Source organism: Triturus cristatus, chromosome 2_2 (assembly GCF_964204655.1).
Source record: "Triturus cristatus chromosome 2_2, aTriCri1.1, whole genome shotgun sequence".
Taxonomy (NCBI): domain Eukaryota; kingdom Metazoa; phylum Chordata; class Amphibia; order Caudata; family Salamandridae; genus Triturus; species Triturus cristatus.
In genome coordinates this window covers 1103223510-1103238169 of record NC_140582.1, presented here as the reverse complement: position 1 = coordinate 1103238169, position 14660 = coordinate 1103223510, and the positions used below count along the sequence as shown (strand labels likewise).

General features: G+C 48.4%; 1 protein-coding gene across 3 annotated transcripts in view; it reads right to left on the bottom strand.

Annotated features, from left to right (window-relative positions):
* LOC146863222 (uncharacterized) overlaps positions 1 to 14660 on the bottom strand; it is a 220655-nt gene that overhangs the window by 131604 nt on the left and 74391 nt on the right. For all 3 annotated transcript variants that reach the window (XR_014978226.1, XM_085642656.1, XM_085642655.1), the window contains exon 3: positions 13759 to 13815. Coding sequence is in view for 2 of the 3 variants with exons in the window: in XM_085642656.1 (XP_085498782.1) it covers positions 13759 to 13815 (57 nt within the window). In the remaining variant the exon portion in view is untranslated. The remainder of the gene's footprint in view (positions 1 to 13758; positions 13816 to 14660) is intronic.

Below are 14660 nucleotides of genomic sequence, written 5' to 3'. Positions count from 1 at the left end.
TGATTGCGATTGTGCATTTGATTATTATTATAGATTAGCCTAACATTCCACTGGAACCATTGTTTCTGTTACACATCAGATACCCTGGTTCCTAGTGAGCAGGGTGCTCCTTGTTCTTGTTTTCGTGTTTTGTAGGCGGAGCGTGCTTCCGGGGTTTTGTTGTTTCTCCACGTCTTCTCCAGTCGTCGGTAGATGCATTTGGATTCTTTGAGATCCGTGGTGAACCAGTTGGCTCTCTTGTTGTATCATCTTGTGCTGTTCTGAAGGGGGGGCGAGAGTGTTGGTGCAGTTGGCGAACCCATTCTTGGAGGTTGCTTGCCACTGTGCTGGCGTCTGTCGTAGTTGGGGGAGGAGTGCAGGTGAGGGCGGATGTGAGGTGTTCTTCAGAAGCTTTGCTCCAGCATCTGTGTAAGAGGCGGCGTGTGGGCTTGTGTGCGGTGGATTTCATACAGGAGAAGTGGATGCAGTGGTGGTCTGTCCAGAGTTGCTCCTTGGTGTGGCTGAAGCAAATGTTGTTTCCTCCGGCAAAGATGGGGTTGAGTGTGTGTGCGGTTGGAGACCAGTTGATTCAGTCCTATGTTGGTGAGGTTCCCCAGGAAGTCAGTGGCGTTATGATCGCTGTGGTTGTCCAGGCGAAAGTTCAGGTCTCTGAGTAGTATGCTATCCATAGAGGGGAGGGAGTGGGGTGCAATGTTGTTGGTAATGATGTTGATGAAGATGGATCCTTCCCCCACAGCATTTGCCATATTATCTTTTTAACTCCGGGATCCCTGGTTGGCTGACGTAGGTACCTTAGGCCTAGTAGAGACCCACGTTCCAACGTCAGGGAAAGGAAGGTCACCTTTTTAGATAGCCGCGCTCACTCCCTCAGTAGCTTGGTATGAGCAGCCAGGCTTATCTTCAAGACAAATGTGTAAAGTATTCGCAACCACACTCACAATAATCCAATGAGGACAACACAAATGGACTCCACATGAGTTTTGTAAAAACGAGTATAAACTTTATGTAAAAAGACATATGATACGACCACACGATATAAAACCAACATATGAGGTTGTGTAATATTTCTCCTGGCCAGTTGTTAGGCGAGCCAGCCCTTGTAAGTTCTGGCGATGTCAATGAGCACTTCTAACCATTCTCTACTGTACTCCTAAAATCATATCATACAGTCATAATGCTAGAATCAGATACTTTTGCAATGTAACAATACTGTAATGCGTCACGCAGCAATTAGACACTATGCAATGAAAAGAACGCAATGCGTAACGCAACAATGAGGCACTTTGCAGGATCAAGTAATGCAATGCGTAATACAACCACCAGATATGTTGTTCTGCAAAAATAAGGCAATGCGTCATATAACAATCAGGTAGTTGGTTATGCATATAGAAATGCCATGCCTCATACACTAATCAGGTAGTTCAGTATGCAGGAATAATGCAATGCGTAATACTCTAATCATGTATTCCGTTATACAGAAATGATGCAATGTGTAATACGACAGTCAGGTACTCCGTTCTTCAGAAATGGAATACTGCGTAATACACTCAGGCCCGATCACCGGGCCTTAGGCCGTCTCTCCGCCTCTCACAGTTGCCCCCCACACAGTACGATGTAATCCCAAAGTGCAGCTTCGCACTCCGGCCCCTGTACCACCACTCCTTTGGCGATAAGGGCCGCGACATGAGCCGAAGCAGAGGCTCACGCTGCCAACACAAGAGAGAGGCTAAGAGAGTCTCCCTCCGAGCCCGCGCCCCGCCCCAGGAGTCGACACACTTTACCTGAGGGGCGCAAACTCACTCTCCTCTCTTCGTCATGCGGCTGGGCATCCAATGCAGCTTTGTGAAATGGCAACGGCGGCTCTGGCCGGCAACTCAGCTCCTCTGGGACTGCCGGTCAAGGCCGCTTCAACTACGAAGATCTCAGGCTGCCACAAAGCACATGCACATAGCGTCACTGAATCTTTCTTCACTCCTGGTGCACGATCACTGGGCACTCCACACACAAGTCACCAGCTGCACAAAGATCACGCATACAGCGTAGCTGAGACTCACGTTACTTCGGTGCACACGATAAGAAGGCAAATCCTCACGAAGGTCTCCCGGTGCACAACGCACCCTTACACAGCGGCAATGAGACTCACTTGGATTCAGGTGCACACGATAACAAGGCAAATCCTCACGAAAGTCTCACAGTGCACTACGCACACGCACACAGCATCGATGAGACTCACTTTATTCCGGTGCACACAATAACAAGGCGACTCCTTCGAGGGTCTCAGGCTAGACAGAGCACACACACACAGCGTCTCTGAGACACACTAAGACTCCAGGTGCCACAATCACAGGGCAGACCTTACGAAGATCTCAGGCTAGACAGAGCACATGCACACATCGTCTCTGAGAGTCTTCCTTGGAAACATTTGAGTTCCTGTGTTTCCGAACAGGGAGCCAGCTCACCTCAGGCCCTTGGGGATAGTTACTTCAGGACACAGCACACAGCAAAGTCCTTCAAGCAGGGGAACACAGCACACAACAAAGTCCCTTTAGCCTTTCCTTGGTTGAAACAGCAAACTGCAGCCCAGCCCCAGATCACACAGCAAGAGCAGTCCTATCCTTCAGTCTCTTCAGTTTTTTCTTCCTTGGCAAAGGTCCTCTTGACCACCAAGTAGCTCCAGTCTTGTTCACACTTGATCAAGCCATTCTCCAAAGTTCAGGGGCTTCAGCTCTCATAGCTATACCCCTCAATGGCTTTGAAGTCTTTGTGCTTCAGGGGGCACTGACCCCTGTTCAAACCAGTTCTGGGTGCCTCCCTGCCAGTGACACCTTTCTTCCTTTGATTAGTGGGGGGTCTGGATTCTCAATCACTCAGCAGGAGATGACCCAATTGTTTTATAGCAGCAGCCCAGGCCTCTTCACCTCTAGGGGCTTCTCCTCCCCCTACACTCCAGATGCAGGTCAGCCTGTTGCTGTCTCACCTCCTCCCCTGGGTCAAGACATTCCCCAGAAACTATCGCTTTCAAATCCAGACAGTCAATCCACAGCAAGGCAGAGACACACAGAAATGTCAGAGCACAAAAATGCAGCAACTCCTAAAAGGGTGGCTTCTTAACACACAATGCAAAAACCACCTACATAAAAAGATGTGTTATTACATTGTGAGTTCATGCATACTAAACTTCAAATTTCCATCTTAAGCCTTTGGGAAGATAGGCTGGAAAACACATTACCCAGCCTTCCCATTCTGTCCTATGAGCAAGCTGGCCTTTCCACAGTGAAAAACGAAATGGAGATTATTTCACTGTCAGGACATGACACACACCATAGTACATGGCATACGTTTCACATGCACTACAACCTGTCCAGAGGATACCCCAGACCTACCATAGGGGTGTCGGAGGTGCACAGAAAGGAAAGGGTAAGGTCTGGCAAGTGAGTGCACTTGACAGAACAACATGGCAGTTTCACAACCTAACTGCGCGCAGACCCTGCAATGGCAGGCCTGCGTTCCCTTTTTAAGGCTACTTGTGTGGGTGGCACAAATAGTGCTGCAGGCCCACTAGTAGCATTTACATTACCAGCCCTGGCACACATAGTGCACTTTACTAGGGACTTTACTAGTAAGGCAAACATACCAATCATGGACAACCAATTAACATTACTTTATACAGGGAAAACTTACACTTTGACACTGTTTAACAGTGGCAAAGTGTTCAAAGCATCTAAGTTGGCAACACAATGTCAGAAAAAAGGTCTAGGGGGAATGCATCAAGTTTAGGGACATTAGCCAAAAAGGGCCAAGTCCTACACTCTTGATTTCTTAATAGGAATTCTACAAGAAACTGCTGATTTTATACTAGATTCAGTCAATTCCATATTTTAAAAGAAACCTATGTGTGTGAAGGGCCTTCACAAGTTATTGCCATAGCAACCCCCTCTTTCTCATAGAATACTTACCTCCAACCCCCTATTGTGATTGGTGGGATGCAGCAATTGTTTATAGTGACTTTTATCTATAAATCATACCTTAGATAACTACTCAACTTTTGCTAAAATTCTTCTAATCTGTATTTAACTTTAACCTTCTATGTCCTAGACATTAAATACACTATTAGCTTGATTATTTAGACTGATTATGAGTAAAATAAGAAGTGCATACTTTGCCTCATTGACTATTTATAGAACATGTGATAAGCTCTTTCTTTGAGTTAATACATGTTAATTATGTAAACTTTATTCAGTTTAGACAACCATACAAGGACATCAAACAATAGTTGATACATTTAGAATCTAGGCATATAACAAAGGTTATAAAAAATCATTTAAAAGGAGTTCCAGTGGAAACATAGAAATTGGAAATAAATAATACATGGTGCGCAAAATAACTCAGATTGGGACCACAGTTAAGCAGGTAGGTACATAACTTAGTAAAATAAGACATGCCCACAGTTTCCCTGGGATGACGTGACGTCCTTGTTCAAGAAAGGAGAGGCTTGAAGAAATGCCCTGTATGTGCCAGACACTGCATTGTGGCTGGTCCAAAGTTTTTGCTCTAATGCACCAACTCCACTGAATGTTTCCAGAAAAAGCACAAATGACTGTTTCCTTGGTCTCTGTGTGGAGGAGCCCAATCACCAGAAGTTGCTGTCTGCACCCAAGCTGCCTGCATATGGAATGATCCAACTTTTTCTAGTCCAGGCATAGCCAGGGCAGAAATAGATAAAGGTCGGTACGGATTCCTTCGCCTGGAGGCATACCGGGCAAATGATACCTCTACCACATTACATTTCCCTCTACACGAGAAAGACAACATGGGCAGTGTGCCATATTTGAACCTCAGATACAAGTGCCTGGCGGAGGACGTGAGCAGGTAATCAAGAACAGGATAAAATTTGGTTTGAGGTTTAATGTCAATGAAGTTACTGGAAAGAGAGCATAGGTTCACACTCCTGACCTCATGTTCCCACTTGCACTCCAAAAACACCTCTTTCAGTGCTCCCCTTGTAAGTTGTGGAGAATGTGTCTCGTCAGTCCAGTAGTCCCCAAAACCAAGCTTGGTCAGTGTGTCTTTTATGGTTGCATAGCCACTTGACCTTTTGGGATTGGTCCAATGCAACAATTTCTTTAAAAGCATTGAAATAAACATCTACGCCAATATAGTAGTGGTCTCAACTGAGCTTTGTGGCTATGGGTAGAAGAGGGGGGCTTATAGGAAGGCCCACCAAGGCTCTAAGAAAATATTTTTTTGTAACAGTCAATTCAGCCAGACTTGTGAAGCCCCATAGCTCTGACCCATGCAATGTGCTACCCTCTGCCTTGGCCTTGTATATTTTTAAGGCTGGTGAAACGTCTGGCTTTAGAGGACTTGTATAGCCTCAGAACAGCAGCAACTTAATAGATTAGTTTCAGGGAACTGTTTCTAGCCTGATCTGCCTAGCACACAGTGTCTTAGTTAGGGTTATTCCCAAGTAGCTAAACTTTGTGACTCTATCTAGGGGTTGCCTTCAAGTCAGATAGAATCTCTAAATGTCCTGTTCCGGGTTAAGGGTCATGAATTTGGCTTTCGAACGATTGATCACCAGCCCTCGATAATTGAAAAAAAAGCCATGATTAAATCTACAACAGTTTGCAGTCCAACCGGGCTTCTGGCTATCACTAAAGTGTCATCTGCGAATAAGAGGCTCTTTCTGCTGGCCACAATAGGGTAGTCACCCTCATTCTCCTTCAGGTAGGTAACCACATCATTTAAATACAACAAAAACAATGTTGGGGCGAATATGAATCCAGGATGGGCGCCTTTGTGAACTCCTATCCACTCAATTAATTCCCCCTTGGGTCCCCATCGAACTTGGGCATAGCTTTCTTAATGTAGACGGATGAGGATGTCCAGGAGCTCATGAGGGATCTTGCTGTTCTTCAAGACCTCCTATAACTTGCAGTGGGTACCAGATCGAATGCAGACTTAAGGTCCATGAAGACAAGATAAAGGTGGGATTTTTATGACAGTCTTTCTGTTACTAACCATGAACCTAAAAACCTGATCAATTGTGCTTATCTAGTTTCTAAACCCCACTTGCTGATATGACAGAGCTCTATGCTCCTCTATCCAGTTATCAAGCTGGTGCACAATCTGTCTACAAAAGGCCTTCTGAATTACATCAATGAGACTGATGAGTCTGCAATTCAGAAGGAATCTCTTGAGCCTTTTTCATATGTAGGGACAATTTCGGCTGCTTTCCAGCTGCACGGGATGACCATCCCTCGCAGGATCAAATTGGTTACCTTATTTATGGTTATGGTCCAGTTCCCAAGGTCTGATAGAAATAGAGTTTGGTCGATGTGGAAGGAATCTGTGAAAGACGTCAAAGAGGAAAGAACTGGAAGAGCAATGGGAGAGCAGTGCTGATCCAAGGAGGGCATGGAGAAAAGGTGGGATAGTCCAGCATCTCTGAAGTAGCAGACGATGGTACACAGAAGGACCGAGTACTCCTTCCCAATCAAGAACACCTTTGGCAGGCCAGCTGTCCTACCCACACTCCAGGATGAGTGTGCTGGAGCGTGGCTTATGCAGGTCTGTGACAGGGTCAGGTCATGGGGAAGACGAGGGAGTAGTACAAAAGGACTTGAGACCACCGTTCACTCGTAATTGCGGTTAGCATCAAATATTGTTTTGGCTTTGTTATGTCTGATTTGTTGGGGGGCGTGGCCAGCAGCCAAGCATGGCGACCGCATCGTAATAGAGCTCCGGACCGGTGCCGCCGAGATCCTGCAGAGAACCCGACAGCTGTCGCAGGGCAGCCTACAGTAAGACCGGGAAAAGTCGCGGCTGTGGGCGAGAGGACCCGGTGTGATCAACATCGCGGAACGAGCCGGGAGCGGCGGCGGACGGGACTTCGAAGGCCAAGCGGAGGTGGTGGCAGCCGCAGCCGGAGAGCTGCATCGTGGTCGCGTCGGCCTGCGCACAACGGGCCGCTGCACTGCGGGGTGACCAACGCGCGGCCGCGCAGCCAGAAGCGGCGGAAAAGTGTAGCGAGCCCGGAGGGAACGGAGGCGGCGGCCGCCGGGACAAGCGCACTGCACAGCACATGCCAGTCGGGGCCAGCAATAAATTGAGACCAGGGATGAGAGCGGCCTACCACATCACCAGGCTGAGGTGTGACGCAGTGGTGCCCTGCTGGGAAGTGGAGAAGCGGGACGCTGAGAAGGCTGGGTGAGTCAGTACAGTGCTGACCTGCTGAAAGTGGACTGTGGGAGCAGCAGAGCAGCTGTAAAGTGCTGGGTGGCAAGCTGTAATGGCGGCGCAGAAGGCGATAGACAGCTGGGTGAGATCGCGAGCAGCCTGAGGCGGAGTGGCGGAAAGCACACAGGAGTGCCTGGAGAGAACCCTGTCCGTTAAAAAATAGCACTATAACCACGGTGAAGTAAGCGGACTGCGAAAGGGCGATGCGGCATAAATTGGTAGAGTTTGCAAGACGCGAGGCCCACCGCATGTTCTGAGTGTTTACTCCCTTCCCAGCGACCGCGGTATATGCAGAGTACAGCTGTTGAGCAGGTGCTTTGGGTGGGCTGCTGAAGAGAAGACGGCGTCGACCACCGCCAGTGACTGAATTAGGGCACAGTTTGGAGGAGGGGGCACCGCACCCAGGCGGCAGAGGGGAAAACAGTAACAGACAAGTCGGATAAGGTGCCCTGGGGGCGAGCGCCACAGAGCGGAGAGCGGTCATCCAGGTCACTTGCCGCTGTATCGGCCTGCGGGATGGGGCGCAAGGGAGTGCGACAGCATGAGCAGGGCGGACAAGACTGCGTCTTGGAAACGGCGGATCCCATGGAAGGCAACTCCGGACCCGAGTGCGCGACATTGTCAGCGACATCCGGCCCAGTGGATAAACTGGATCTCATTCTGCAGGAGGTGTGCGACTCCAGGAAGGCACTAGAGCTGCAGATTGGGTCACTGTCGGCTGGCCTCGGGTTGCTCCGAGCGGACCTCACGAAGTTGGCGGATAAGGTGAAGGCGAACGCAGCAGCGCTGGAAGATGTTGTCCCACTGCAGACACAGAGCGACACCAAAGTTACACGGCTGCAGAAACAAGCAACTGCCCTGTTGGATCGTGTGGAGGACGCGGAAGGCAGAGCCTAAAGGAACAACATACGAGTTATTGGTCTGCCCGAAAAAAGTGAAGGAAGCGATGCATCACTGTATATGGAACAATGGTTCCGGGACCATGTCACCAACGAAGGGCTGTCTACGCAATATTGCATAGAGCATGCGCACAGGATACCCATGGGACGCCCAAAACCAGGTGCTCCACCTCGACCACTAATAGTAAAATTGTTGAAATTCCGAGACAGGGACCTCTAGCTGCAGAAAGCCCGCAAATTAACCCCGATAACTTTTGAAAACACGAAGATATCACTTTATCCGGACTACACGCTGCTGGTGCAGAGACAACGCTCATCCTTCTTGGCAGTCAAGAAACAACTCAGAGAGCTGGGCCTGAAGTATGCACTGCTCTTCCCGGCGCGGCTAAAGATAATACATGAACAAAAATCCTACTTTTTTGAAAGCCCAGGCGATGTTGAAGACTGGTTGGAAGTGATGGAACTGAAGAGTACTGCACCGACTGGCTCACAGACGAAGGCAAAGAGTGGGAACAGCAGGGTGAGCTCATCTGGGAAAAAAGCGGCGAAGAACGTATAGAGCACCTGCGAGGCAATACATCACGAAGCAACAGATGGAACAGACCAAGGCTGGGGTGCTGGAGGTGGCGGGCGCACTTACGAACAGTCTGGAGGCGACGACTTGGCCCTCCTCGGAGGAAGAGGCCACGCACAAATCGGACTCTGAGAGCAGTGTAGCGCTGTTCCCCTCTGCGACCCCGCAAGTCATCAAAGACTTATATGGCTGATGGTATCCGCAAGTATATTTTGTTTTGTTATTTGTGAATGTGTAACGAATCTCTGTCACGTGCCCGCGAAGCTGGCGGTTTGACTCACCCTATCCTCAATTTAGGCGGCACAGGCTCCGTAGTAAGCTTTATAATACTACTGCGAGAGAGTACACCACATGTGGAGCGCTAGCAATGTCCCCCAAATGGCAAAGGCGCTATACATGACCAATGAGGTTTCTTTTTTGTTTCAGTTCAGTTGTATGGCCCGGTATAGTTGGATGACCAGACCGAGTATTGGGTTGTTGGGGGGAGGGGACGGTCTCACGGTACTGGGAACATTGAGTGGGCTACTGCATCCGGAAGATGCTGTGTTCCTCCAGCAGACACACACATATAGAAACGATGTCGCAAGGTAAATACACCATAATAACATGGAACATTCAGGGCATGGGGACAGTACAGAAAAGACATAGGATACATGCACAGCTTCAACGCTGCAAAGCACAGATAGTGTATCTCCAAGAATCTCACATGACGGATGGCGAAGCGGTAAAGTTGCGCAAAAAATGGAGAGGACAAACCTTCTCCACCTCCTACTCCAGTTACGCCAGAGGTGCCACAATATGTGTGAAGCATGGAGTACCATTCCAAGCAACGGAGCAAAGAGTGGATAAGCTAGGGAGGTACATATTTGTGAAAGGCATGTTAGACGGTTAGCCTGTTGTGCTCGGCACAGTATATGCTCCGAATACGGAACAAGACAAATATTGGGAAGTGGTGAATGGGGCACTGGTGGGTTGGGAACCGCACCCCTGGATATTGGGAGGTGACTGCAATGCGGTGATGGACGTAACACTGGATAGATCACACCCACCGCTCCATGGGGCGGGAGTGTTTAGGCAAGCCGAAGATCTGGGCAGGTGGGCAAAGGGTTGGGAACTGTGCGATGTATGGAGAATGAAACACCCCACGCACAAAGAATACTCCTACTACTCCGCAGTACACGACCTGCACACAAGGATTGACAGGATGTACTGCTCCACCAGAATAGCAATGCAGACGCTCAACGCCACTTACTTACCAAAAACTTTCTCAGATCATAATCCACTAGAGGTAACCATGGCATGAGGGTGGGTACCCACGCCAGTCCCCACATGGAGACTATGGCCGCAGATGCTGGAGGACCAAGTGCTCCGCAGCAACCTTTCTGGGACCATAGAACACTACTTTGCACTCAATAGCAACACGGCGTCAAGCAAATTGATAGAATGGGATGCGTTTAATTCCGTGATAAGGGGGAAAGCAATCAGTACTACAGTGGGGCTCAGGCAGGAAATACATAAGAAACTAAAAGAGATAGTGGACGACATGCGCACACTAGAGCAGGACGCAGTGACACGAGTCGAAAGCAAGGGCCCACTGCAGGAAGCAAGGATAAAACACACAGAAACACTAGAGACACTATGGGTGATTGACTACCAGGCATACACGAGGAGATCCCATGCGGAGGCGGATAGATCTGGAGCACTGCTTTCCAAGCTGATATGGGATGCCCCCACTACAACGGTTATACACGAGATAGAGACACTAGATGGAGGAAAGGTATATACGCAAGCAGACATTAATACAGCCTTCCGCCATTAGTATGCCACATTGTATAGGGACACAGACCAAGACCTACAGACCCGAACGGCAGACTTCCTTTCTGCGCTGACGTACCCAAGGCTCACAGAGGAGGCACAGAAGGGCCTCGCCAGACCCATCACACAAGCTGAGATACAAGCAGCCATAAAGACCCTCCCGCGAAATAAAACCCCTGGAATGGACGGTATCCCAATAGAATTTTACAGCACATATGCGGATTTAATGGTCCCTCAATTGGAAAGGCTGTACAAAACTGTATGGAAGGAGGGGGCCTTGCCGTCCACAACAGCGCAAGCATTGGTTATATCACTTCCGAAGGCGGGAAGGGACCTTGCGGATGTGGAAAACTACCGACCACTGTCCCTACTAAACTCGGACTATAAAACACTAAGCAAGGTGCTGGCTACTAGATTACTGCCCTCCTTGCCTAAGCTCATACACATAGATCAAACTGGGTTCTTGCCCTCATGTAGCACGTCCTTGAGCATTCGAAAACTGCACCATTTGATGTCGGAAGCCCCAAGCCACTACCCACATGCGAGCTGCCTCTCGCTGGACCTGAAACAAGCTTTCGACTCCATAAACTGGAAATACATATTTCAAGCTCTGGGGAAATTTGGGATACCAGAGGGTTATATTGCGTGGCTGCGTTTGCTATATAAAAACCCTGTGGCCAGAGCTCGCACGGGAAACCACATCTCTAGCGAATACACGATACATAAAGGGACTAGGCAGGGCTGCCCTCTGTCACCTCTAATATTTATACTGGCTCTGGAGTCACTGGCTATAGCACTGAGGAAAGAATTCCTGCCACATGGCATATCACTGGCGCACATGGAACACCTTTTTTTGGCATATGCAGTCGGCATTCTCTTATACTTGAATGACCTACGAATGCCTTTAACCGCAGTACGCGATACGTTCAGTCATTTTGCCAAGGTATCAGGATTAGCCATTAATATAAGTAAGTCACACGCCTTCTTCTTCGCAGAGCACGCAGAGATTGAGAATGTGGATTTTGGAGACATGCGTATAGAAGTAGCCACGGACACCTTTAAATACTTAGGTATACAAATATATAGGACACATGCGAATATGCTAGACGGTAACCTACACAAAGCAATCCGCGCCCTGCGATTCAGCATAGGGTTCTGGACAACACTGCCATTGTCGGTGATGGGAAGAGTGGCCCTCGCAAAAATGGTGGTGCTACCGAGACTCTTATACTATTTCACTAACCTACCATTAATGGTCCCACACACCACGTTCAAAGTATTAAACATGATGCTCATCGAACTAATTTGGGGAAACGGCAGACGCCGCATCAGCCTTAAAAAGCTACAAGTGGGTAAACGAAGAGGGGGATTGGGAGTCCCAGACTTGAGAGCTTATTACTATGCCTGTCAACTGCAGTGGCTGTCTTACTGGACGGCGGGCCGTAACTTGCAGGAAATAGGGTACACAGAGGCAGACTTAGATAATGGTAGATTACACGCATTGCTGCTGCCAGGAGGTGGACCCCTAACGAGCTCCCCCCCCCCCGGTATTAGACACGGCACTTCGCTGCTGGAAGGCGGCGCTGCAATATACACAACCGTCCGGGGCATACGCAGAGAATATTCCCTTACTGGGGATCCCCCTGTTGAGTGGTAAGCTTACGAAACGCAAATTGTCACCGTGGCTGAGCACGGGAATCTCCACGACATTGGATTTGTTCGGAGATGGGACACTTTTAGATCATGATACATTTGTTAATGAAACTGGGGCCCTGGATCAGTTGTATCTCATACATGCCGCACTGACACAATATGTTAGAAAGCACTGGACCCCGAACGGCAGGAACCCCCCACGTATGAATTGGTTAAAATGGTGCATTACATGGGAAGGGGTCGGCATCTTATCAGATGGCTATACACCGGTATCAACACGCATACTGCGGCCCCTTTGGACACCCTGAAGGTGGTGTGGGAAGGAGACACCAACAGGCCCCTCACAGATAAGGAATGGGCAAGGGTATTAGAGCACCCGAGTTAGGTATCGCGAAACACGAAATTTAAGTTTATACAGACTATGGTACTGCACAGGGCCTATCTTACCCCGCATAGGTTGGACAGAATGTTCCCCCAGACACAACACCAATGTCCGAGGTGTTCGTTAGAAGGAGCTGACCTAATACACATGTTGTGGATTTGTCCAAAAATACGAAGATACTGGGACACTATCAGGCAGAGAATAGGGGAAGCGACAGAGCCGGAGGTGAAGAACACGGTGGAGGAGTGCATACTAGGATTGCATACACAAGTGCACAAACACAAAGTACAATACCGACTTATGGACCTTGCACTTATATTAGCCATACGTAACATTACAATGAGATGGAAATCACGGAGACCTCCGGATGTGCTGACATGGCACTCGGAACTCATAAGATGGGGCACTGCAGAGAGCGCAGCACTTCACAGGGAGGAGCATAAAGGGTTGCGAAAAGTACCAATAGCATTAGAATGGGATGCTTTAATGGAAGCTCTAAAGTCCATAGCGGCAGCTGAAACCCAGCCATAGGTAGCAGAATCTAATATATACAAAAATAACCAAGCCCTAAAGCCAGAGTATATGCAGGAGGTAGCGAGGCACACGCACATGATCAGGCAACCAGCATAGGCTGAAGTTCACAGTCGCAAGACCGGAAGAAGCGGTACGAGTGAGATCGGGGAGGGAGGGGAGTGGGGAGTTCGGGGTAGTTAGTACCAATATTGTAATAATATGTTTGTAATAAATGTCAAAATTCTTTTAGTTCACTGTCAGGCAATGCACCAGATGTAATAAGATGTTGGATATACCTGGGTTGTGGCGAAGAGCTGCAAAGGACTAATGTATACTAGACTGGATGTATAAAATTTTACAAGCTATGCACATTGTAAGAATGCAAAAGTAAATAAGAAATGCAATAAAATATGTCTTAAAAAAAAGAAAAATGTCTGATTTGTTTGGTGCCATTTTTATGTCCAATCTCTCATCTGCCAGGGACTATAACCAATGTTACACCCAAGCAAGCGGTACTCTCTAAATGCCTTAAACTCTCCCCCCTTAACTTAATGCTAAAGTGGGCTTCCCGAATATATCCCTCTTCCAGAAATAATTTCACAAATCATGCACTTTCAAAACAATGCACAGTAGTGTACGGTGAAGGTAATGGTTTTGGCCCATTTAAAATATAAAAAACGTACCTGCTTTTGCCTCAATTCTCTCCTGAAGGACCGGCAGGGATGTTCCAAAGCCTGGACCTACAATGAAGAGGGAGATAGAATTTTGTTTTGTGGACTTTATATGTGGCAGAGACGTTCTAGTATAAAGAAAAAGACAGCATTAGTCTGTGCCCTATTAATGTTGCCCATAGGGTCTAGCTGGACTGCGACCCTAGCCTATGTTACCCTGATCCAATTATTAGTTGGAAGTAGGTCGGTGGTAAGAGAGAGGGGGGTGCTCATGAACGGCTCGCACATTAGAGACTCCATTTTTCCATGGGCTTTCAGGCCATTGTTTTTATCTTGTGCTTGTGTTTTACTTAGTTTTATTTCTTTTAATTTAATTAGTTTTCTGTTCCCAGTACATGTCTCGCAAGGGAGCTTGCGACAGAACATGGGGGGTTTATGGACCCAATTTGCTTCTTACTTTTTCTTGAACTGCTCTTGGTCGAGCCCTAAGCGCTGTTTTATCACACCCCCTGACACGGCCCCTCACCGGAGGCCAGCTTGGAAACTGATCTCAACAGCGCATTCGCCCAGAGGACGCGTGCAGCGGGCGCGCCACTGGCATGCCAAAGGTGCGCCTAAGGCAAGCCCATCTGAGTCCATCCGCGCTCAGCACCAGCCACTATGCTGGTTGTTACACATTGCCTACTGCCTCGATACAGTACTCAAGAGAACAGCTGCTTACCATGAACTTTCCAGGTAAGCGCTGCCTTGGACTAGTTTTGTGTCCTCCCTTCACTCCCAAGTCTCGTACCTGCTCCTGCTGTGGGCTTACCCTCTCCAACTTGAAGATTAGAGACTCTACCACATCAATGAACGTCATCCCCTACTTACTCCCCAATGAGGCCTTGTTTGTTGTTCCTTGATTAATGCTCATT